We start from the raw sequence: 23,502 nt of genomic DNA, 5'->3' as shown, positions 1-23,502 counted from the left end.
TTTAATAAAATCAACTATATATGCATTGAACTTCTCTGATGCTTTAAGCTCCCTATTTGATGAAATAAGACAAATTACTAAGGGAGCCAGATATCAAGATAACCAGAAAAAAAAACGTAACCTGTCCCAACCATCCTCCTCCTGTTCCTACTGGCTTTCAAAGATTCTACCGTTACTCTCCAGAATTTGATATACGAGGAGTCAGCTAAATGTATCATGTGGAATACCAATTTATCTTACCATTTCTACCGATCTGCCAGTTAGGGTTTATATGCACATTTTCATGGAACAGTTTCATTTAATTTATAATAACGTCTTCGTATCTCAAAATCATTGCTATGTGGTTAGTCAAAATGCTATCCAAATCTAAAAATGATAAACCTAAAAACTATGTAAAAATAGCCTAGAAAGCCAACAAATTAAAACATTGCAGCCTGCAGGCAGAACATTTCCTGATAAAAAATAAATATACTATAAATCGCATTTGCTACGCATGGCCTGTCTGCAATGAACTTGAAACATTGCATCAACTATTAACTTGGGTCCGGCCCGAAGCTCCTTGCAACATTGTATAAAATATTCTGGGCCCTCAGAGTTTCCTGCCCCAGTGAGCTCACGACAGACACAGCTGTAGGCTATTTGCGCAAGAAGTAATCAGGCAGGCCTATTTTATGACGTTTCCTCTGGATCAGAGCATGACATTATTCCCTTTCACGCTGAGTGGTTATTGAAAGAGAGCTGGAAAGGTTTTTCAAATACATTTAGGAATTGTTGTCATTCTCAATGGATGTAAAAACAGACTTTGTTTGCTTGCTGTTTGAGGTGAAGAAACATTACTTTGAGAAGCTCCACAGCTCATTAGTGGTGGTGCATTAAGCCAATCAGAAATACTGTCAGATACCCAAATGGGCAAATTTATATGCCTACATTTGCGCGCAGGCCAGGTAGCCTATAGGCCTACTTCTATGCATAATCAGGTGCGCGTCCTTACTCAACATTAACAGGAGCACTCCAAAAAAAAGACATGGACTAAATTGACAAGACTCGTAAATGGAATGAAATAAACCAGAACTTGTTTCTCACAAGTGTAGCATAGGTTGTGCACTCTGCAAACAACATGACCACTCCGACAATGAGAATGGTAAAAGACTGGAAAAATAATATATTGAATGCATTAACAGACATGAAGTAAGCAAACAAACATTGTAGATTAGAAATTATAGGATTAAACGGTAAATATACTACTGATAATATAAGTATTGGGGAATTGATAAACACTAACAATCAAATGCAAACAATTCACACAATGAAGTTATGAAACGACGAATGTGCACAAATTGGCAGCAGAGAGCGCATTCTGGAGACAGAAGTGGATTGCACAGCCACACTCCCCTTCTTCTTGGACTTTGCCATTCCCACGGCCTCCGCAATGGATTCGTTCACTGAGATGGGCGCGAACAAGACAGGTGTCTCGTTTGCCATAAAAAAAAATATATATATGCTACTGCTCAACTAAAAAAAATCTCGGTCCACCAACATCCTTTCGACCAGTCAAATAATTGGGGTCAGCACTAGAATCAGAGATGCCATATACCCTGTGGAACACCTCATCTGAGACTAACAGGATGGGTATGAATGATATGACAAGTCCATCTCACGTACAATATACCACAATGACATCTCCAAGGCAGTCGCTGCTAATAAACTGCTGCTAACCAAATTGCCAAGTGGCCTTACAGCAGGCCTTGGGGTCTCAGTGAGCCTGCTGAAACAAGAGGATTCATTTAATGAAAAGTGTCATTGTGTTTGCTGAGTCACCATACATCATGGGACGACAGGTAGGGACCGCAAAGACACAAATAGGCCAGATACACACCTATTGGACGGACACACGAACACAGAATCGTCAAACTATTTCTTACTCACAATCTTCAGAGTTAATTGTCCGTAACGACTAGTGGGGACTAAAGCAAGCAAATCTAGGCCGATTAACAAATAACGTCATGGATGAGTTATCTTTTGATTGTAAAGTTAAATTCAAAATCCCATGGGCAGGTTGTCTGGGATTGAAATGACCCTGACTCACATACAAACAGTTACCATGATAAACCTCAACATAGAGCCAAGTCTCTCCATCTTATGTTTACTTCCATTGCAGCTCCTTTATGGTCAGACACGTACAACATATACTGCTGCCATACCAGGAGTCTGTTCATCATTCATAACACAGCACCCTGACCACCAGCAGCCGCCTACTCTGCAGGCATCACACACACATCCACTCTCCCGCCATACTACCTGTCAGTCAGCCAGGACAACTAAATCCACAGCACATTACTCTGTAAATTGGCTGCAGTCTAGAGGACAAGGAGAGAGGGCCAGGGGCAATCCAAACTCCAGATGCTCTCTATCGAACTACCAATGTTCTCTGCTGCTGTGACGCAGGATATGGCACTGAGGGAGGAGGGGGTCATATCGTCATGATGCCATGTCTTTGTGTACATGGGGACAGGACAGGTGGCAGTCCCTGTGTGGTCCTGTGAGATCAGGCTGCAGGCTAATTCAATAACGTTTTATAGGTTTCTGTGAGCAGGTAATAAAATAGCCGACAGACAGCAGCTGGCTCAGATTAATACTGCTGCTACAGTGCTACGCTGCACTGTCCTGTGGTGCCCCACTGAAGAATGGGGGGGGGGGGCTCTTTACCACACAGAGAAACTCAGCGTTAGCTGCACATTATTACCACCCAAGGGGGAATAGGTTCATTGCCATTTAAGGAGAAGGAAAAACAATTACAGGTACAGTACTCCCTCTAAGAGCTCGCTTGAGTCTGAGCCGCAAAACAGAAGTGATTGCGCGAGAAAACACACACTCTTAACAAAATGTGTGTTAGCCTCGGTAAACGCATTTGAATATGAACACGGACGGATCTCATGCCAAGCGTTATTGAGTGTGTGTGCAGCAGGAGAGGGAGACTCAAAGGATTTAGAGCAGTGTGTTTTCAGAACGGGAGAGAAAGCCAAAGTCCCCCGAGAGTGATAGGGGTTCGCTGTAGAATAGCTTTTCATTAAAAAAGCCTCTATCAGTCCATTTCTTCTTTTGATGTCTCCAAACACACACAACATGTCTGCCTCTCTCACTCTCTGATGCACACCAAGTCAGATATGCGTTCTCATACACACACACTTCTCACAGAGTGAGTCTGCCTGTGTGTGTGTGTGTGTGTGTGTGTGTGTGTGTGTGTGTGTGTGTGTGTGTGTGTGTGTGTGTGTGTGTGTGTGTGTGTGTGTGAGAAAGAGTTAAGCCAGCGCCTAACCTCAGGCTGTGAGTGTACCATTGCACTCAGCAGTGTTTTGTGATTCCACCTGACACACTGATGTGGTGCCTGTATACTACAGCCTGCCACAAGCGCCATCATCCTCTCACCCAGCCCTGCTCTACTCCAGGGGTGTCTGAACACAAACTGGCAGCCATCAGCCTCACTCTGTGCCAGGATGTGGAAGAACACCACCTGCAGGCAGGCAAACACTCCGCCTGCCTAGTTAATATGGGAGTGGAAATGGTGAGGGCTGGAGAGGTAACAACCTTTTAGAGCATAAGTCCAAAGCCGGTTGTATCCATTCAAAAGTACAGCATATAGACAAAAGTATGTGGACACCCTTTCAAATTAGTGGATTCGGCTATTTCAGCCACACCCGTTGCTGACGGGTGTATATAATTGAGCACACAGCCATGCAATCTCCATAGACAAACATTGGCAGTAGAACGGCCTTACTGAAGAGCTGTTACTTTCAATGTGGCAACATCATAGGATGACACCTTTCCAACAAGACAGTTCGTCAAATTTCAGCACTGCTAGAGCTGCCCCGCTCAACTGTAAGTGCTGTTATTGTGAAGTGGAAACTTCAAGGAGCAACAAAGGCTCAGCCGCGAAGTGGTAGTCCACACAAACTCACAGAACTGGACTGGCGATTGCTGAAGTGTGTATAAATTGTCTGTCCTCGGCTGCATCATTCCCTACCGAGTTCCTAACTGCCTCATGAAGGAACGTCAGCACAAGAACGGTTCGTCTGGAGCTTCATGAAATGGGTTTCTACGGCCGAGCAGCCACTCCCGAGCGATTCAGCGGTCTAAGGCACTGCATCTCAGTGCTAGAGGCGTCACTACAGAACCTGGTTCAATCCCGGGCTGTATCACAACCGGCCATGATTGGGAGTCTCATAGGGCGTCGCACAATTGGCCATTGGACTCTGGAGCAGTGGAAACGCGTTTTCTGGAGTGATAAATCACGCGTCACCATTTGGCAATCCATCAGACAAATCTGGGATGCCAGGAGAACGCTACCTGCCCCAATGCATAGTGCCAACTGCAAAGTTTGGTGTTGGAGGAATAATGATCCGGGGCTGATTTTCATGGTGAAGAGCTAGGAACCTTAGTTCCAGTGAAGGGAGATCTTAACGCTACAGCATACAATGACATTTTAGACCATTCTGTGCTTCCAACTTTGTGCCAAACAGTTTGGGGAAGGCCCTTTCCTGTTTTAGAATGACAATGACCCCATGCATAAAGCGAGGTCCATACAGAAATGGTTTGTCAAGATCGGTGTGGAAGAACTTGGCTGGCCTCTACAGAGCCCTGACCTCAACCCCATCAAACATCTTTGGGATGAATTGGAACGCCGACTGCGAGCCAGGCCTAATCTCCCAACATCAGTTCCCGACCTCGCTAAGGTCCCAGCAGCAATGTTCCAACATCTAGTGGAAAGCCTTCCCAGAAGAGTAGAGGCTGTTACAGCAGCAAAGGGGGGACGAACTCTATATTAATGCCAATGATTTTGGAATGAGATGTTCGATGAGCAGATGTCCACATACTTTTGGTCATGTAGTGTACTTGGATCAATATATTTAGGCAAGCAGGTAGTGTTAAGCAGGCAATTGACTGATTGGCTCATATTTGATTGAAACACTGAACTCAAAACAGGAATTTCTAGTCAGAAGTGTGTGTATCTACGAGATGGATTGGGGTCCGAGTAACAGTATTATATTTAGTGCTGTCGTGCTGTGTTAAGGGCTGTTGTAGGCTCAGATCTTACTTTCTCTGCATCTCAAGGTCCTCTGGCGAAGGTCCATTCTGAACCTGGGGGCTCTGTCTTGGCAACGTCGGGCCTGGAAAGAGAAACACACAGAGATGGTCACAAATCCGCTCTGAAGGAAACGGCCTCTGGACTCATCGCTTTTTACTCAAATCTCAACGCCTAAATATTTAGTGTAGTCTCATTTATTGAGGGAATGCAACATCTACCCAGTCATTTCTCTCAGCATTTCATTCAAAGTTTCAGTCTTAAATTTGTTTCAAAATCAGAATCAAATCCAATTCACACAGTCTCCTTCCCAACTATTTTTTCTTTCAGGCCAGACCGATCCTTTAAGCGTAATTCCCTGTCGGCCGGCTAGGTTGTGACCTAACGTCTGTCATACTGATCCATTCCCAGAGCTGTCTATTAGCCTGCTCTCACAGCTACTCCAACCAATCAGCCATCATATCCACTGACAGCACTGGACTGCTGCCAAACAGCCACAGAGTTACAAAACAATCAATTATCTGGTAGTTGTAGAGACGACAAGACCATCGAAAGAAAATCAACACAAAACAAACCTACAATCAAATTAGTAAGAGAGCTCCACGTTTGGCCAGGGATCAAAGACACAGTACCAGTCAAAAGTTTGGACAAGCCTACTCATTGCAGGGTTATTCTTTATTTTTACTATTTTCTACACTGTAGAATAATAGTGAAGACATCAAAACTATGAAATAACACATATGGATTCATGTAGTAATAAAAAAAAAAAAAGAGTTAAACAAATCAAAATATATTTCATATTTGAGATTGTTCAAAGTAGCCACCCTTTGCCCTGATGACAGCTTTGCACACTCTTGGCATTTTCTCAACCAGCTTCATGAGGTAGTCACGTGGAATGCATTTCAATTAACTGGTGTGCCTTGTTAAAAGTTCATTTGTGAAATGTATTTCCTTCTTAATGCGTTTGAGCCAATCAGTTGTGTTGTGACAAGGTAGGGGTGGTATATAGAAGATAGCCCTATTTGGTAAAAGACACAGTTCATATTATGGCAAGAACAGCTCAAATAAGCAAAGAGAAAACGACAGTCGATCATTTATTTAACACATGAAGGTCAGTCAATCCAGAAAATGTCAAGAACTTCGAAAGTTTCAAGTGCAGTCACAAAAACCATAAAACACATTCACGAAACTGGCTCTCATGACACCACCACAGTAAAGGAAGACCCAGAGTTACCTCTGCTACAGAGGATAAGTTCATTACAGTTACCAGCCTCAGAAATTGCAGCCCAAATAACTGCTTCAGAGTTCAAGTAACAGACACATCTCAACATCGACTGTTCAGAGGAGACTGTGTGAATCAGGCCTTCATGGTTGAATTGCTGCAAAGAAACCACTACTAAAGAACACCAATAAGAAGAAGAGACTTGCTTGGGCCAAGAAAAACAAGTAATGGACATTAGACCGGTGGAAATCTGAACCTTTGGTCTGATGAGTCCAAATTAGAGATTTTTGGTTCCAACCGCCATGTCTTTTTGAGACGCAGAGTAGGTGAACGGGCCATCTTCACATGTGTGGTTCCCACCGTGAAGCATGGAGGTGGTGGTGTGATGGTGCTTTGCTTGTGACACTGTCAGTGATTTATTTAGAATTGGCACACTTAACCAGCATGGCTACCCCAGCATTCTGCAGCGATACGCCATCCCATCTGGTTTGCACTTAGTGGGACTATCATTTGTTTTTCAACAAGACAATGACCCAACACACCTCCAGGCTGTGTAAGGGCTATTTGTTCAAGAAGGAGAGTGATGGAGTGCTGCATCAGATGACTTGGCCTCCACAATCACCTGACCTCAACCCAATTGAGATGGTTTGGGATGAGTTGGACTGCAGAGTGAAGGAAAAGTAGCCAACAAGCATATGTGGGAACTCCTTCAAGACAGTTGGAAAAACATTCCTCATGAAGCTGGTTGAGAGAATGCCAAGAGTCTCCAAATCTGTCATCAAGGCAAAGGGTGCCTACTTTGAAGAACCTAAAATATTAATTATATTTTGATTTAACACTTTTTGGTTCATGGTACCATATGTGTTATTGCATAGTTTGGATGTCTTCACTATTATTCTACAATGTAGAAAATAGTAAAAATAAAGAAAAACCCTGGAATGAGTAGATGTGTCCAAACTCCAAACTTTTGACTGGTACTGTTTGTTGATCAAATGTATACACGTTAAAGTGGTTTTAAGTGATTCACTGAAGCCTACGTCCGATAGATGAAAAGCCAATGCGGTTATGGCCAGACTCAAAGTCCAGTGTCGACAGAAGTTGGAGGGCTTGGATCTGACCAAAAGAGATGAGTCTTCTCTATGCTATCAGTATTCAGGCTGGCTAGTGTCTGTGTAGAGCAGTGATACATTGATCTGCTATTCCAGACAGATGGAGAGAGCTCTAAATCTGAGGGAAGAATAAGGCTTTAATCTATAAAGGTTTGGCAGCAGTGACTCATATATAACCTTCTGTTCCTACACCAGACCTGCTAGTGACAGTCCACCACAACCACAGCCCTCTCCACACTCTTCATCAACAGCAGTATCTGCTAAACAAGCATTTGATATCACTAACGTTTATTAGAAATGTTCCATAACCATTACCCACAATGAAAGAGGATTGATAATACAAAACTGTTGTAACTAAAGGTATTATTGACTTGCACCTTAGCCCAGGCAAGTCCAGTCAGAACAAGTAGTAGCAGGGCCAGGTCTCTTAATAGCAGAGGCATCAAACTCATTTCCCCCCCGGGGGGCTACATTCGGTCTTTAACAATGTCCAGCGGGGCGCACTGAATTGGTTACATATTTCCTCACAGCAAAAATGTGCAAAAAAATTGTTCTCTATCCATAGTTTTTGGAATGCTCGATGCTCCCTGACTGTCTAGCTTTCATGTGGGTGTTTTTTAGCAAGCTGGACACTCAAGTAACTGTATAAATGTAGGTCTTTTATAATTTCTACACAGTTTTGATTTGATTTTAGTCATTTTAAAGTATATTGAGTTTTTTTTTTATATACAGTGCCTTTGGAAACTATTCAGACCCCTTGACTTTCCACATTTTGTTACTTTACAGCCTTATTCATGTTCTCCTCAATCTACACACAATACACCATAATGACAATACAAAAACAGGTTTTTAGAAAGGTTTGCTAATTAATAAATAAACACCAAATATGACATTTACATAAGTATTCAGACCCTTCACAGTACTTTGTTGTAGCACCTTTGGCAGCGATTACAGTCTTGAGTCGTCTTAGGTATGACGCTACAAGCTTGGCACACCTGTATTTGGGGAGTTTCTCCCATTTGTCTCTGTAGATCCTCTCAAGCTCTGTCAGGTTGAATGGGGAGCGTTACTGCACAGCTATTTTCAGGTCTCTCCAGAGATGTTTGATCAGGTTCAAGTCCAAGCTCTGGCTGGGCCACTCAAGGACGTTCAGAGACTTGTCCTGAAGCCACTCCTGCGTTGTCTTGGCTGTGTGCTTAGGGTCATTGTCTTGTTGTAAGGTGAAACTTTGCCCCAGTTTGAGGTCCTGAGTGGTCTTGAGCAGGTTTTTATGAAGGATTTCTCTGTACTTTGCCTCGATCCCAGCTAGTCTCCCAGTCCCTACCGCTGAAAAACATCCCCACAGTATGATGCTGCACCACGCTTCACCATAGGGATGGTGCCAGGTTTCATCCAGACGTGACGCTTGGCATTCTGGCCAAAGTGTTCAATCTTGGTTTCATCAGACCAGATAATCTTGTTTCTCATCGTCTGAGAGTCTTTAGGTGCCTTTTGGCAAACTCGGGCGGTCAGCTCTAGGAAGTGTCTTGGTGGTTCCAAACTTATTCCATTTAAGAATGATGGAGGCCACGGTGTTCTTGGGGCCCTTCAATGCTGCAGAACTCTTTTGGTACCCTTCCCCAGATCTGTGCCTCGATATAATCCAGACAATTCATTCGACCTCATAGCTTGGTTTTTGCTCTGACATGCACTGTCAACTGTGGGACCTTATATAGACAGGTGTGTGTCTTTTCAAATCATGTCCAATCTATTGAATTTACCACAGGGGGACTATAATCAAGTTGTAGAAACATCTCAAGGATGATCAATGTAAACAGGATGCACCTGAGCTCAATTTCAAGTCTCATAGCAAAGGGTCTGAATACTTTCCGAAGGCACTGTATATATACAGTACCAGTCAAAAGTTTGGACACACCCACTCATTCATGGGGTTGACTTTATTTTTACTATTTCCTACATTCTAGGATAATAGTTAAGACATGAAGACTATGAAATAACATATCGTATCATGTAATAACCAAAAAAGGGTTAAACAAATCAAAACATTTTATATTTGAGACTCTTCAAAGTAGCCAGCTTTTGCCTTGATGGCAGCTTTGAACACTTGGTATTCAACCAGCTTCACCTGGAATGCGTTTCCAACCGTCTTGAAGGAGTTCCCACATATGCTGAGCACTTGTTAGCTGCTTTTCCTTCACTCTGCGGTCCAAATCATCCCAAACCATCTCAATTGGGTTGAGGTTGGGTGATTGTGGCGGCCAGGTCATCTGATGCAGCACTCCATCACTCTCTTTCTTGGTCAAATAGCCCTTACACAGCCTGGAGGTGTTGGGTCATTGTCCTGTTGAAAAACAAATGATAGTCCCACTAAGTGCAAACCAGATGGGATGGCGTATCGCTGCAGAATGCTGTGGAAGCCATGCTGGTTAAGTATGCCTTGAATTCTAAAATCACTGACAGTGTCACAAGCAAAGCACACCACCTCATTCATTCTTCACGGTGGGAACCACACATGCGGAGATCATACGTTCATCTACTCTGCGTCTCACACAGACAAAGTGTGTCAAATTTGGAATCATCAGACCAAAAGGACAGATTTCCACCAGTCTAATGTGCATTGCTCGTGGTTCTTGGCCCAAGCAAATCTCTTCTTATTGGTCATTTACTAGTGATTTCTTTGCAGCAATTCGACAATGAAGGCCTGATTCACGCAGTCTCCTCTGAGCGGTTGATGTTGAGATGTGTCTATTACTTGAACTCTGTGAAGCATTTATTTGGGCTGCAATCTGAGGTGCAGTTAAATCTAATGATCTCATCCTCTGCAGCAGAGGTAACTCTGGGTCTTGCTTTCCTGTGGTCAGTCCTCATGAGAGCCAGTTTCATCATAGCGCTTGATGGTTTTTGTGACTGCACTTGAAGAAACTTTCAAAGTTCAACATTTTCTGGATTGACTGACCTTAATGTCTTAAAGTAACGGACTGTCGTTTCTCTATTCTTAATTGAGCTGTTGACATAATATGGACTTGGTCTTTTACCAATGTTGTGGAAGGACTTAAAATGAGAAGTTCATGCTTGAAAAACCACAAATGTCGCTGAGTTACAGCAGTTCTGAGACTGATCAACAACTACAGGAAGCATTTCATTGGAGTCATTGCAGCTAAAGGTGGTACAACCAGTTGAGTCTAAGGGGGCAATTAATTTTACACAGGGGCATTGGGTGTCGCTTAACTTTGTTTATGAAATAAGTTCAGTACCAGTCAAAAGTTTGGACACACCTACTCCTCATTCAAGGTTTTTTTTGTTTTTACATTTTAGAATAATAGTGCAGACATCAACACTATGAAATAACACATATGAAATCATGTAGTAATCAAAAATGTGTTAAACATATCCAAATATATTTTATATTTGAGATTCTTCAAAGTAACCACCCTTTGCCTTAATGACAGCTTGGCACACTCTTGGCATGCACTCAACCAGCTTCATGAGGTAGTCACCTGGAATGCATTTAAATTAACAGGTGTGTCTATTTAACTTAATTTGTGGAATTTCTTTCCTTAATGCGTTTGAGCCAATCAGTTGTGTTGTGACAAGGTAGGGGTGGTATATAGAAGATAGCCCTATTTGGTATTAGGTCTGGCATTTGACTAGGCCATTCCAAAACTTCAAATGTGTTGCTTTTTAGCCATTTTCATGTAGACTTGATTTTGTGTTTTGGATCATCGTCTTGCTGCAAGACCCTGCTGCGCTTCAGCTCAGACAGATGGCCTGACATTCTCCTGTAGAATTCTCTGATACAGAGCATAATTCATGGTTCCTTCTATTAAGGCAAGTCATCCAGGTCCTGAGGCAGCAAAGCATCCCCAAACCATCACACTACCACCACTATGCTTGACCGTTGGTATGAGGTTCTTACTGTGGAATGCAGTGTTTGGTTTTTGCATAATAGGGCCCATGTCATCCAAAAAGTTAAACTTTAGAATCTGTCCATTCTAAGAACATTCTAACAGACTCGATCATCCTCCAGGTGCTTTTTGGCAAACTGTTCCCAGGCCTGTTATAAGGAGAGGGGAAATTGCATGTGTGACAGACAGTCTCAGTGCTGTGGTCACGCTCACCAAACAGCACACAGCTGAGTCGTAAACTCAGCAGAAACGTTCTCCGTGGCCAATTACCTTATCCCGGCACTGATTATAAATGTAGCATTTAATAGATCACAGTGTAAACACTAGTCACCCAGAACATGACTCGCAGCAGGCCTGAGACAGTGTTGTAGAAGGGCCACTCCCCTTGCAGACAGTTAGAAATTGAGGTAAATTAAATTTTCCGACATGAGACTAGGTAGAATTGCATTTAGATGATCTCATTATGTAAATGAGAAACAATAAGTACAGGGGGAATGGTTTATTTATTTTTTTATTTCATACTGTACACCAGCACTGAACAGTAAAGAAACTAGCTCTTTTCTAGAAGGTCTAGATTTATGTTCTGTAAACTAATCACCAAACCTAATAAAGCAAATTCCTTTTCCAATCACTAAAATCAATAAGTATTAGAGATTAGGACCTAGACATTTTTTCTCTCATGGTTGTCATGTGCCGTAAAGGCAGCATAACTTAATGACACTTTTTATATCATGTTTCTGATCAAATCGTCTAAACGGCACCCAATCAAATAAAAATGTCCTTCAATGTGAATAAGAATTAAGATGTTAACACACCATATCCTAAAAACAGGACCGGTCAAAGTAAAATGGACAGTAGCCCACAGAATGAAATCAGACTACTCACGACTGCTGTCCGGGAGTTTCACTCAGTGGGCTAAATTATCATGATAATTAGCGATTTCAAGGTTTGTAGGCCTATTTGTCCATTTCTGAGCTGATCATGGCGAAGAAGAAAATAAGAACTGCATTTTCCAAGGTAACATGAGTGAGTTGAATTTGGAGAAGCTAAGAATTTATCCTACCATTTCTACCGATCTGCGTGCCAGTTATGATTTTCATATTCACATTTTCGTGGAACAGTTTCATTTCCATAACTTTTTTAAGATTGTCAACATCATTGGCACGTGGCTAAAACAAATCTGAATTACAATTTAAAAAAATCTAAAATTCAACTAATGCGAGAGCACCAGCCTCTGCCATATGGACACATTGATAGGCCTAAACCGTGAGCCATTGGCTAAAGAAATTAGTGCATGGAACTCAGAGATAGCCTAGCCTATAGGCCAAATTGGCCAATGCAGCAGCAGGCTTAACACTTCCATTGTCAACTTGTAAACTAAGTAAAAATACATAAAGCCGAGAAAAATAAAAACAGTAGATGAACATTCAGGTTCTTCCAATCACATTCATATCTAAGCCTATCTGCCTCCTTTTATCCTTCTTGACTTGAGCTCTCTCTAGTGAAGTGCAACATTGATTTTATACAATAAACTGGATCAGTCCTGAAGCCTTCGCAAGCAAACTTGTAACATTGTATTAACTAACCTATTCTGGGCCCTCAGTTTCCTGCGCCAGTCAGCTCGAGACAGCTGTTTTTACGCAAGGCCAGGGAAAAGTGTTGAGGTATTTTATGACGTTTCCACTGGATATATGGGATCATCAGAGCATGACATTTTGCTCTTTCACACGGAGGCCTGGTGATTACCGAGGGGGAGAATGTTAGAAAGGTTTTTCAACTGCTGTGAGGAACTATTAGCCTATAATTCGCAATGGATGTAAAAAAAACTGACTTCATTGACTTAATGTGTGAGGTGAAGAAAAAATTACTGAGAAGCTCAGCTTATTGTTAGTGGAGGTCAGAAATCAGAGATCCCCATATTGGGCACATTCCTACATTTGCGCGCAGCAGGCCAGGTAGCCTAGGCCTACTTTATGTAGGTGTGCGCACTCCGTCAACATTAATAGGACAGAGAAACAACACACAGTCCAGACACATGCTCATTTGCTCACATGGAGCGCTCCAAAAATGTAATTTAATTAAAACTCGTAGGGCCTAAATGGTATGAAATAACTTGTTTCTCGCAAGTTTAGCAGGTTGTGAACTCTGCAAAGAACGTTGCCACTCCGAGAAGGAGAAGAATAAACGACAGTGAATCGGTGTGTCCCACCCCGCGGGTCGGTTGAGCTAACGTAGGCTAATGTGATTAGCATGAGGATGTAAGTAACAAGAACATTTCCCAGGACATAGACATATCTAATCTAACTGCACTGTCTAATTTACATGAGCTATTACAGTGAAAGAATACCATGCTATTTATTGTTTGAGGAGAGTGCACCGTTATGAACATGAAAATGTATTAATAAACCAATTAGGCACATTTGAACAGTCTTCATAAAACATTTTGAACAAAAATGCAATGGTTCATTGGATCAGCCTAAAACTTTGCACATACACTGGTGGCCACATACATCTAGTGGCCAAAATCAAAATTGCGCCTAAACTGGAATAATACATTGTGGCCTTTCAAAGATGGCATTTTTTCCTTTGTATTATCTTTTACCAGATCTAATGTGTTATATTCTCCTACATTCATTCCCACAAACTTCAAAGTGTTTCCTTTCAAATGGTATCAAGAATATGCATATCCTTGCTTCAGTTCCTGAGCTATAGGCAGTTAGACATGTCATTTTAGGCGAAAATTGGAAAAGCCTCCTTAAGAGGTTTTAATACACACATTAAAATAAATTAATGTAGGCCTAATCAAATGACAGGGATTAAGTATTTTTACACCACTACACCCCAGTAAGGACAGAAGTATTTTATTTACAATCAGCACAAGCAGTAATCCAGTCTCTTCTGACAGCAGATATACTGCCACAGTCCATCGTCGGGCAGTCATTAGGTGCTCCGACCACAGCCCTGGACATGGTCCCAACCATAGTCATAGACCCAGTACCAACTAAAACCCCAGATCCAGTCATCATGGCTCCACAAGGCTCATATCCTGGGAATTCAGAGCTCCATGCCGCTCTATCACATGCTAACACACACAGCGCCCCGAGCTGCTACCTACCCACACGCCACGCCTGGAGCCAGGGCTACGCTACACAGGCAGGGAGGGAGGGAGTAGGTGGAGAGAGGGAGGTGTCTACGGGATGTGGTCCCATGCTTTGGTCAGTCCGCAAGTCGTGCAAAACCTTGTCCTGATCAATTATTCATGGAGGGTGGGCAAGGCATCCTCCCACCTCCCCCATCACATCACACCGCACGTGTGTCAATTCGAGACAAACCAACTCAAAAACCCAGAGGGAAGACAAAAAAAAAAGAGAAAAAGAAAGTGAAAAGGAAACAGTGGCACAGAAAATAAGAAGTGATGAATACTAGAGAAAGAGATACAAACAAGAAATCTGAGCTTTCCTCTGATCACACTGCATTGGTCCCTTTGTGCGTTTCCACACCAGACCATAAAAGTATTGTACAAACACAGCATGATGTGTTTCCTCTTCTAATGTATTCTTTGCTAATTAACTACATGTTTCTTTCCACCCAGATCTACGGAGGAGATAAAAGGAGGGGAGGAAAAAATTAGGGTAGTCTTGGGGGGTTTTCCTCTTCCTGTGATTCTGTGAAACAGTCCTGTTGTGTTTCAGCCCCTTACAGCCCCTGGAGTGCATCTATTCCCCAGGTCCAGCCTATCCTGTGCTATTTCACTTTTCCTGGGTCAGGAAGACATGAATCACTCCCTGGCCCGCTGACCTGCAATCTGACCTGGAACCTGTGAGTTGGGGGTCTTTGGGGATGAGTCATCATGAACCAGTCATACTGATAAAGAGGACCAGGCAGAGCCCATACATACTGCTGAAGTTAGAACCATGGCATCCAGTGAAAATAAAATACTGCACACAATGATATATAACTAATAAAGAGTAAAAATACACTGCTCAAAAAAATAAAGGGAACACAACACAATGTAACTCCAAGTCAATCACACTTCTGTGAAATCAAACTGTCCACTTAGGAAGCAACACTGATTGACAATACATTTCACATGCTGTTGTGCAAATGGAATAGACAAAAGGTGGAAATTATAGGCAATTAGCAAGACACCCCCAATAAAGGAGTGGTTCTGCAGGTGGTGACCACAGACCACTTCTCAGTTCCTATGCTTCCTGGCTGATGTTTTGGTCACTTTTGAATGCTGGCGGTGCTTTCACTCTAGTGGTAGCATGAGACGGAGTCTACAACCCACACAAGTGGCTCAGGTAGTGCAGCTCATCCAGGATGGCACATCAATGCGAGCTGTGGCAAGAAGGTTTGCTGTGTCTGTCAGCGTAGTGTCCAGAGCATGGAGGCGCTACCAGGAGACAGGCCAGTACATCAGGAGACGTGGAGGAGGCCGTAGGAGGGCAACAACCCAGCAGCAGGACCACTACTCTACCATAACGGCCTGATTGGTGGAGTGCTGCAGAGATAGTTGTTCTTCTGGAAGGTTTTCCCATGTCAACAGAGGAACTCTAGAGCTCTGTCAGAGTGACCATCGGATTCTTGGTCACCTCCCTGACCAAGACCCTTCTCCCCCAATTGCTCAGTTTAGCCGGGCGGCCAGCTCTAGGAAGTCTTGGTGGTTCCAAACTCTGTGTTCTTGGGGAACTTCAATGCCGCAGACATTTTGTGGTACACTTCCCCAGATCTGTGATGCAACACAATCCTGTCACGGAGCTCTACGAACAATTCCTTCGACCTCATGGCTTGTTTTTTGCTCTGACATGCACTGTCAACTGTGGGACTGTCCAATGAATTATTTTATTGATTTTTTATTGCCGACCCCACTGCAGTTCTCCCGCTGTTGCGAACCAACTTTGAATAGCACTGCCATAATGTATGAAATGGTTCATTCAAATTATTTGGACATTTCTATTTATTTTTTTATTTCACCGTTATTTAACCAGGTAGGCTAGTTACGAACAAGTTCTCATTTGCAACTGCGACCTGGCCAAGATAAAGCAAAGCAGCTCGATACATACAACAGAGTTACACAAAGAATAAACAAACATACAATCAATAATACAGTAGAAAAATCTATATACAGTATGTGCAAATGAGGTAGGATAAGAGGGGTAAGGCAATAAATAGGCCACGGTGGCAAAGTAATTACAATATAGCAATTAAACACTGGAATGGTAGGATGTGCAGATTGTGCAAGTTGAGATACTGGGGTGCAAAGGAGCAAGATAAATAAATAAATATATACAGTATGGGGATGAGGTAGATTGGATGGGCTAGTTACAGTTGAGCTATGTACAGGTGCAGTGATCTTCTCTGACAGCTGGTGCTTAAAGCTAGTGAGGGAGGTAAGAGTCTCCAGCTTCAGAGATTTTTGCAGTTCGTTCCAGTCATTGGCAGCAGAGAACTGGAAGGAGAGGTGGCCAAAGGAAGAATTGGCTTTGGGGGTGACCAGTGAGATATACCTGCTGGAGCGCGTGCTACGGGTGGGTGCTGCTATGGTGACCAGTGAGCTGAGATAAGCTGGGGCTTTACCTAGCGGAGAATTGTAGATGACCTGGAGCCAGTGTGTTTGGCGACGAGTATGAAGCGAGGGCCAGCCAACGAGAACATACAGGTCGCAGTGGTGGGTAGTATATGGGGCTTTGGTGACAAAACGAATGGCACTGTGATAGACTGCATCCAATTTGTTGAGTAGAGTGTTGGAGGCTATTCTGTAAATGACATCGCCGAAGTCAAGGATCGGTAGGACGGTCAGTTTTACGAGGGTATGTTTAGCAGCATGAGTGAAGGATGCTTTGTTGCGAAATAGGAAGCTGATTCTAGATTTAATTTTGTATTGTAGATGTTTAATGTGAGTCTGGAAGGAGAGTTTACAGTCTAACCAGACACCTAGGTATTTGTAATTGTCCACATATTCTAAGTCAGAACCGTCCAGAGTAGTGATGCTGGACGGGCAGGCAGGTGCGGGCAGCGATCGATTGAAGAGCATGCATTTAGTTTTACTTGCATTTTAAGAGCAGTTGGAGGCCACGGAAGGAGAGTTGTATGGCATTGAAGCTCATCTGGAGGTTAGTTAACACAGTGGCCAACGAAGGGCCAGAGGTATACAGAATGGTGTCATCTGCGTAGTGGTGGATCAAAGAATCACCAGCAGCGAGAGTGACATCATTGATGTTTACAGAGAAGAGAGTCGGCCCGAGAATTGAACCCTGTGGCACCCCCATAGAGACTGCCAGACGTCCGGACAACAGGCCCTCCGATTTGACATACTGAACTCCATTGCAACTGTTAATTTTTTTTACTTCAATTTTAGAATTGGTGGGCTCCTGAGAATGTTCATTATTACAATGTTTTGACCTTTTATCTAGCAACACGCAGGCCCCACCCACCTGAGAATATCTACAGTATTTCCTGTGTTTTTTTATTTGATTATTATAATATTTTTTTTACCTCCATTTAACTAAAGTCAGTTAAGAACAAATTCTTATTTACAATGACGGCCTACCCCGGCCAAACCCTAACAACGCTGGGCCAATTGTGCGCTGCCCTATGGGACTCCCAATCACGGCCAGTTGTGAAACAGACTGGAATCGAACCAGGGTCTGTAGTGATGCCTCTAGCACTGATGCAGTGTCTAGCACTGCTCCACTCGGGATTAGCTTGTCCCGAGTGGAGCAGTGCTAGACACTGCATCACAACTGGCCGTGATTGGGAGTCCCATAGGGCAGCGCACAATTGGCCCAGCGTTGTTAGGGTTTGGCCGGGGTAGGCCGTCATTGTAAATAAGAATTTGTTCTTAACTGACTTAAATCTCACTATATTGATTACTTTCATGAAACTCTTTCCCACTGTTGCTTCTGACTTTTTTTCTCCAGTTAACGTTACAACCGTGGAAACGTTAGTGACCTGTCAAACACACCCCGGTAATGGCTGAAATGTGCTCAGTAGAATACAAATGGAATACAAAACACCAACGATTGGCTGAGGATTTAACCCACCGCCTCGACACATCACAAGAAAAACACTATTTTTGCAGGTGTAGATTTTTTGTGCAATTAAAAAAAAAGTCATTTTAATACAGTAATGTGCTGAAATGAAAACAATTTCCCAAAAAGGAACACTGGGATTATAGTGATATTATGTCTGATCTCGCAAACAATGTTCAGTATTTATAGATAGGTGTAATCTAGAAACGAGCGTTTTGATTTTAAATTGCGTGGGTATCATTCTCTTTACACACTTGTAGAATTATGGTAACAGAACGTGACAACTGTAATGGATCATTAATGAGGCAGTCTAGACAGCACAGTTTATGATTAGAGGTAGTTTGTGGTTTCACCCATTTCAACCCTTTATATAAATGTATTCATGTATGCAAATACACCCAGTCTATACGCAAATAAAATTGTATTTATATATATTTTTTTAAATACCTGATAGTTCGTTATAGGGAAAAAAGTGACATATTACAATAAATTGAATGCCTGAATTACCACCAAAAAGCCTGAACTCCATTATTTGTCCATGCCAGTACAGTGTTAATGTGCTATAATTCAGTCAATATATGATGGATTTAAACAATTCTAAAAGTTCCGAGTATCTTCATCCATTGTCCAGTGGTTGTATTCATCAGTATTGTATTTAAACTATTTAACAACTTTGATACCCATTGCTACCTTATCTGGGCTCCATACAGAGAGAAACCTTCCTCAACCATCAGCAAGGTCATCCATTCACTTGGGCTGGGCCAAGAAGAGGAAGAGGCCCTGTGACCAACTTAAGGAAGTAAACATTGTAATACCATAAGTTATTTTTAACTGACAGATTTTCCTTTGAATTCTTAGCCATAAGATTAGAAATTACGAACATGTGAAGCTCAATAATCAAATATATCCTGTAGGTCATGTGGAAATGTATTTTAGCTATCTATTTTGGTTCACCGAAAGAGGGGAAAGTAAATTGGAGAGGAAATTATGACTGATGTACTGTACTTGAGGGGAGCCAAAATTACTTTTTGGGAGGCCATCTCAGGTAATGGTTATTGATCAATCATGTTGAGAGAGACGGGAGGCCAGTGTATTACCCACAGTCTTTACATTTTGCTAACAGGGACAAGCGAGGAGACACAGTTACACATGAGTTGGCACATCTGCCAATTATCATTCCACTGCACATGCATTTTCAGGTCAAATACTGTTCAGGACTTTGGTATCAGAAAAGCAAAAACTAGTGAAGCAATAGCCATGTTCTATAGCAACCAGTAGTAAGTAATTGAAAACTGTGCTCATTTCCAATTATTCCAATTATTCAAATCTCAAGAATTGTCACCCAATTCCACCAATCAGGAATCAAAGCAACAACAAGAGGGCCAAAACAAGTCTCCATCTCCACCAAAACATCAGCCTGTTCTCTCGGTCTCAAAATACAGATATTAGACAATTATATGTGGCAATAGACATAATACTTCCCCAAGTGTTCCATCACTACCATTGCTGCTGTAACACCGCCCGTCTCATTAAAACCACAACACTGCTGCTGTAACACCACCCGTCTCATTAAAACCCCAACACTGCTGCTGTAACACCGCCCGTCTCATTAAAACCCCAACACTGCTGCTGTAACACCGCCCGTCTCATTAAAACCCCAACACTGCTGCTGTAACACCGCCCGTCTCATTAAAACCCCAACACTGCTGCTGTAACACCGCCCGTCTCATTAAAACCACAACACTGCTGCTGTAACACCGCCCGTCTCATTAAAACCACAACACTGCTGCTGTAACACCGCCCGTCTCATTAAAACCCCAACACTGCTGCTGTAACACCACCCGTCTCATTAAAACCCCAACACTGCTGCTGTAACACCGCCCGTCTCATTAAAACCCCAACACTGCTGCTGTAACACCGCCCGTCTCATTAAAACCCCAACACTGCTGCTGTAACACCGCCCGTCTCATTAAAACCACAACACTGCTGCTGTAACACCGCCCGTCTCATTAAAACCACAACACTGCTGCTGTAACACCGCCCGTCTCATTAAAACCACAACACTGCTGCTGTAACACCGCCCGTCTCATTAAAACCACAACACTGCTGCTGTAACACCGCCCGTCTCATTAAAACCCCAACACTGCTGCTGTAACACCGCCCGTCTCATTAAAACCCCAACACTGCTGCTGTAACACCACCCGTCTCATTAAAACCCCAACACTGCTGCTGTAACACCACCCGTCTCATTAAAACCCCAACACTGCTGCTGTAACACCGCCCGTCTCATTAAAACCACAACACTGCTGCTGTAACACCACCCGTCTCATTAAAACCCCAACACTGCTGCTGTAACACCGCCCGTCTCATTAAAACCCCAACACTGCTGCTGTAACACCGCCCGTCTCATTAAAACCCCAACACTGCTGCTGTAACACCACCCGTCTCATTAAAACCCCAACACTGCTGCTGTAACACCACCCGTCTCATTAAAACCCCAACACTGCTGCTGTAACACCGCCCGTCTCATTAAAACCCCAACACTGCTGCTGTAACACCACCCGTCTCATTAAAACCCCAACACTGCTGCTGTAACACCACCCGTCTCATTAAAACCCCAACACTGCTGCTGTAACACCGCCCGTCTCATTAAAACCCCAACACTGCTGCTGTAACACCGCCCGTCTCATTAAAACCCCAACACTGCTGCTGTAACACCGCCCGTCTCATTAAAACCCCAACACTGCTGCTGTAACACCGCCCGTCTCATTAGAACCCCAACACTGCTGCTGTAACACCACCCGTCTCATTAAAACCCCAACACTGCTGCTGTAACACCACCCGTCTCATTAAAACCCCAACACTGCTGCTGTAACACCGCCCGTCTCATTAAAACCCCAACACTGCTGCTGTAACACCACCCGTCTCATTAAAACCCCAACACTGCTGCTGTAACACCGCCCGTCTCATTAGAACCCCAACACTGCTGCTGTAACACCGCCGTCTCATTAAAACCCCAACACTGCTGCTGTAACACTACTTGCAACCCGCAAATGAGTCCCCCCCCCAAAAGCAGAGGACTCCGTAGTCTCGCAGCATAACACTCACAAATATACAGTGTCTAAACAATAGGCCTGTGAATATACCAGTATCGCAATATTTTTTCAAAGGCAAGAAAGAAAACATGTAGCAGACCAAAAACTATTTGGTCCTTTAAAAACCTGTTGTCTGTAAGATATTGTGTAACATAACTTCGAAAACAAACAAATGTGACTGGATGACAACATAATTAGGTTTGTTTTCAAGTACCACGATACTGGTATCGTCACAGCCCTATTAAACAATGGCTAACCCCATTTTGTGAAATTGAGTGCTGCTACTGTGAACAGGCCAACAGATGTGAGGCTGCTGGGAGAAAAACTTCCAAGAAAAAGGATGAAGAGTCATCAGAGCGCAGATGATTGGTCCTCCTGACTCCGCAGGCTCTCTACGCCTAGATAGGATTGGCTATAAACAGTTTCACTGCAGTTTGGGGTGCCAATTAGGTTGAGCAATTGTCACAGGTCAGTTCACCGTCTGTGGCAACAGGACGGGGGTGTGGTGATGGATGATGGTAGGTGTTGCATGTCAGAACATTAAGCCTACTTCCTTCACGGTTACAAAAACAGCTTTCGAGGAGTCTGCAATCACAGACAGCCTGTGATATATTATTCATGGCTGCAGCAGTGTAACCATTTCCCGTCTCCCATAGGGAGACAGGCATACAGTACAGACGTGTAGACAAACGTAATGACAGGGCAGGCCGTATACACTACCCCCAAAACCTCAATCCCTTTCACCTCCACCCTCTTTTCCAAGGTGGGGTCTTATTATGGGGCAGAGGGAGAGACTAGGGGTCTAGGTGTCAGTAGGAAAGTGCACCCTCCCCCTACCCTTCCCCCTGTCCTTAGCAGGGCTGTCAGTAGCACAGCTAGGCATATCCATTTCCACAGGCAAGGCCACTGACACCGAGACCCAGCACCTGACACCAGGCCAGCTCAGGGGGCCGGATGCCTCAGCTCAGGTCTGACGTAAAGTTACCAAATAAAAGCTGCCCTTCTCGAAAACAGTACGCCCATAAGCAGAAGCAACGCAGGCCAGGCCCCCTTCATCCATAGGAGAAGGTAAACATGTTATTTCTGGCCCAGCCACCGTGTTAGGGGAGGAGCCTGAGCTATACAACCCCCAGACCAGGCCAACCGGCACCTGTGGATGAGTTCATCATGGAGCTCTGCCAATGCCTCAGAAGTAACTGCCCCCACGGAGCACCCAGGAAACTAGTCCCAAAGACACAGCACCCAGGAACCTAGCCCCAAAGACACAGCACCCAGGGAACTAGCCCCAAAGACACAGCACCCAAGGAACTAGCCCCAAAGACACAGCACCCAGGGAACTAGCCCCAAAGACACAGCACCCAAGGAACTAGCCCCAAAGACACAGCACCCAGGGAACTAGCCCCAAAGACACATCATCCAGGGAACTAGCCCCAAAGACACAGCACCCAAGGAACTAGCCCCAAAGACACAGCACCCAGGGAACTAGCCCCAAAGACACAGCACCCAAGGAACTAGCCCCAAAGACACAGCACCCAGGGAACTAGCCCCAAAGACACATCATCCAGGGAACTAGCCCCAAAGACACAGCACCCAGGGAACTAGCCCCAAAGACACAGCATCCAGGGAACTAGCCCCAAAGACACATCATCCAGGAAACTAGCCCCAAAGACACAGCACCCAGGAAACTAGCCCCAAAGACACAGCACCCAGGGAACTAGCCCCAAAGACACATCATCCAGGGAACTAGCCCCAAAGACACATCATCCAGGGAACTAGCCCCAAAGACACAGCACCCAGGAAACTAGCCCCAAAGACACAGCACCCAGGGAACTAGCCCCAAAGACACAGCACCCAGGGAACTAGCCCCAAAGACACAGCACCCAGGGAACTAGCCCCAAAGACACATCATCCAGGGAACTAGCCCCAAAGACACAGCACCCAGGGAACTAGCCCCAAAGACATATCATCCAGGGAACTAGCCCCAAAGACACAGCACCCAGGGAACTAGCCCCAAAGACACAGCACCCAGGGAACTAGCCCCAAAGACACAGCACCCA

General features: G+C 43.9%; 1 protein-coding gene across 1 annotated transcript in view; it reads right to left on the bottom strand.

Moving 5' to 3' along the window:
* enah (ENAH actin regulator) overlaps positions 1 to 23,502 on the bottom strand; it is a 104,951-nt gene that overhangs the window by 36,985 nt on the left and 44,464 nt on the right. Inside the window, exon 4 of the mRNA XM_071370282.1 lies at positions 5,093 to 5,165. Coding sequence (XP_071226383.1) covers positions 5,093 to 5,165 — 73 coding nt within the window. The remainder of the gene's footprint in view (positions 1 to 5,092; positions 5,166 to 23,502) is intronic.

The sequence above is a fragment of the Salvelinus alpinus genome, chromosome 27, assembly GCF_045679555.1.
Source record: "Salvelinus alpinus chromosome 27, SLU_Salpinus.1, whole genome shotgun sequence".
In the NCBI taxonomy this organism is placed as follows: domain Eukaryota; kingdom Metazoa; phylum Chordata; class Actinopteri; order Salmoniformes; family Salmonidae; genus Salvelinus; species Salvelinus alpinus.
Note: the sequence above shows the minus strand (reverse complement) of the source record. Positions and strands in the feature narration are given on the sequence as shown.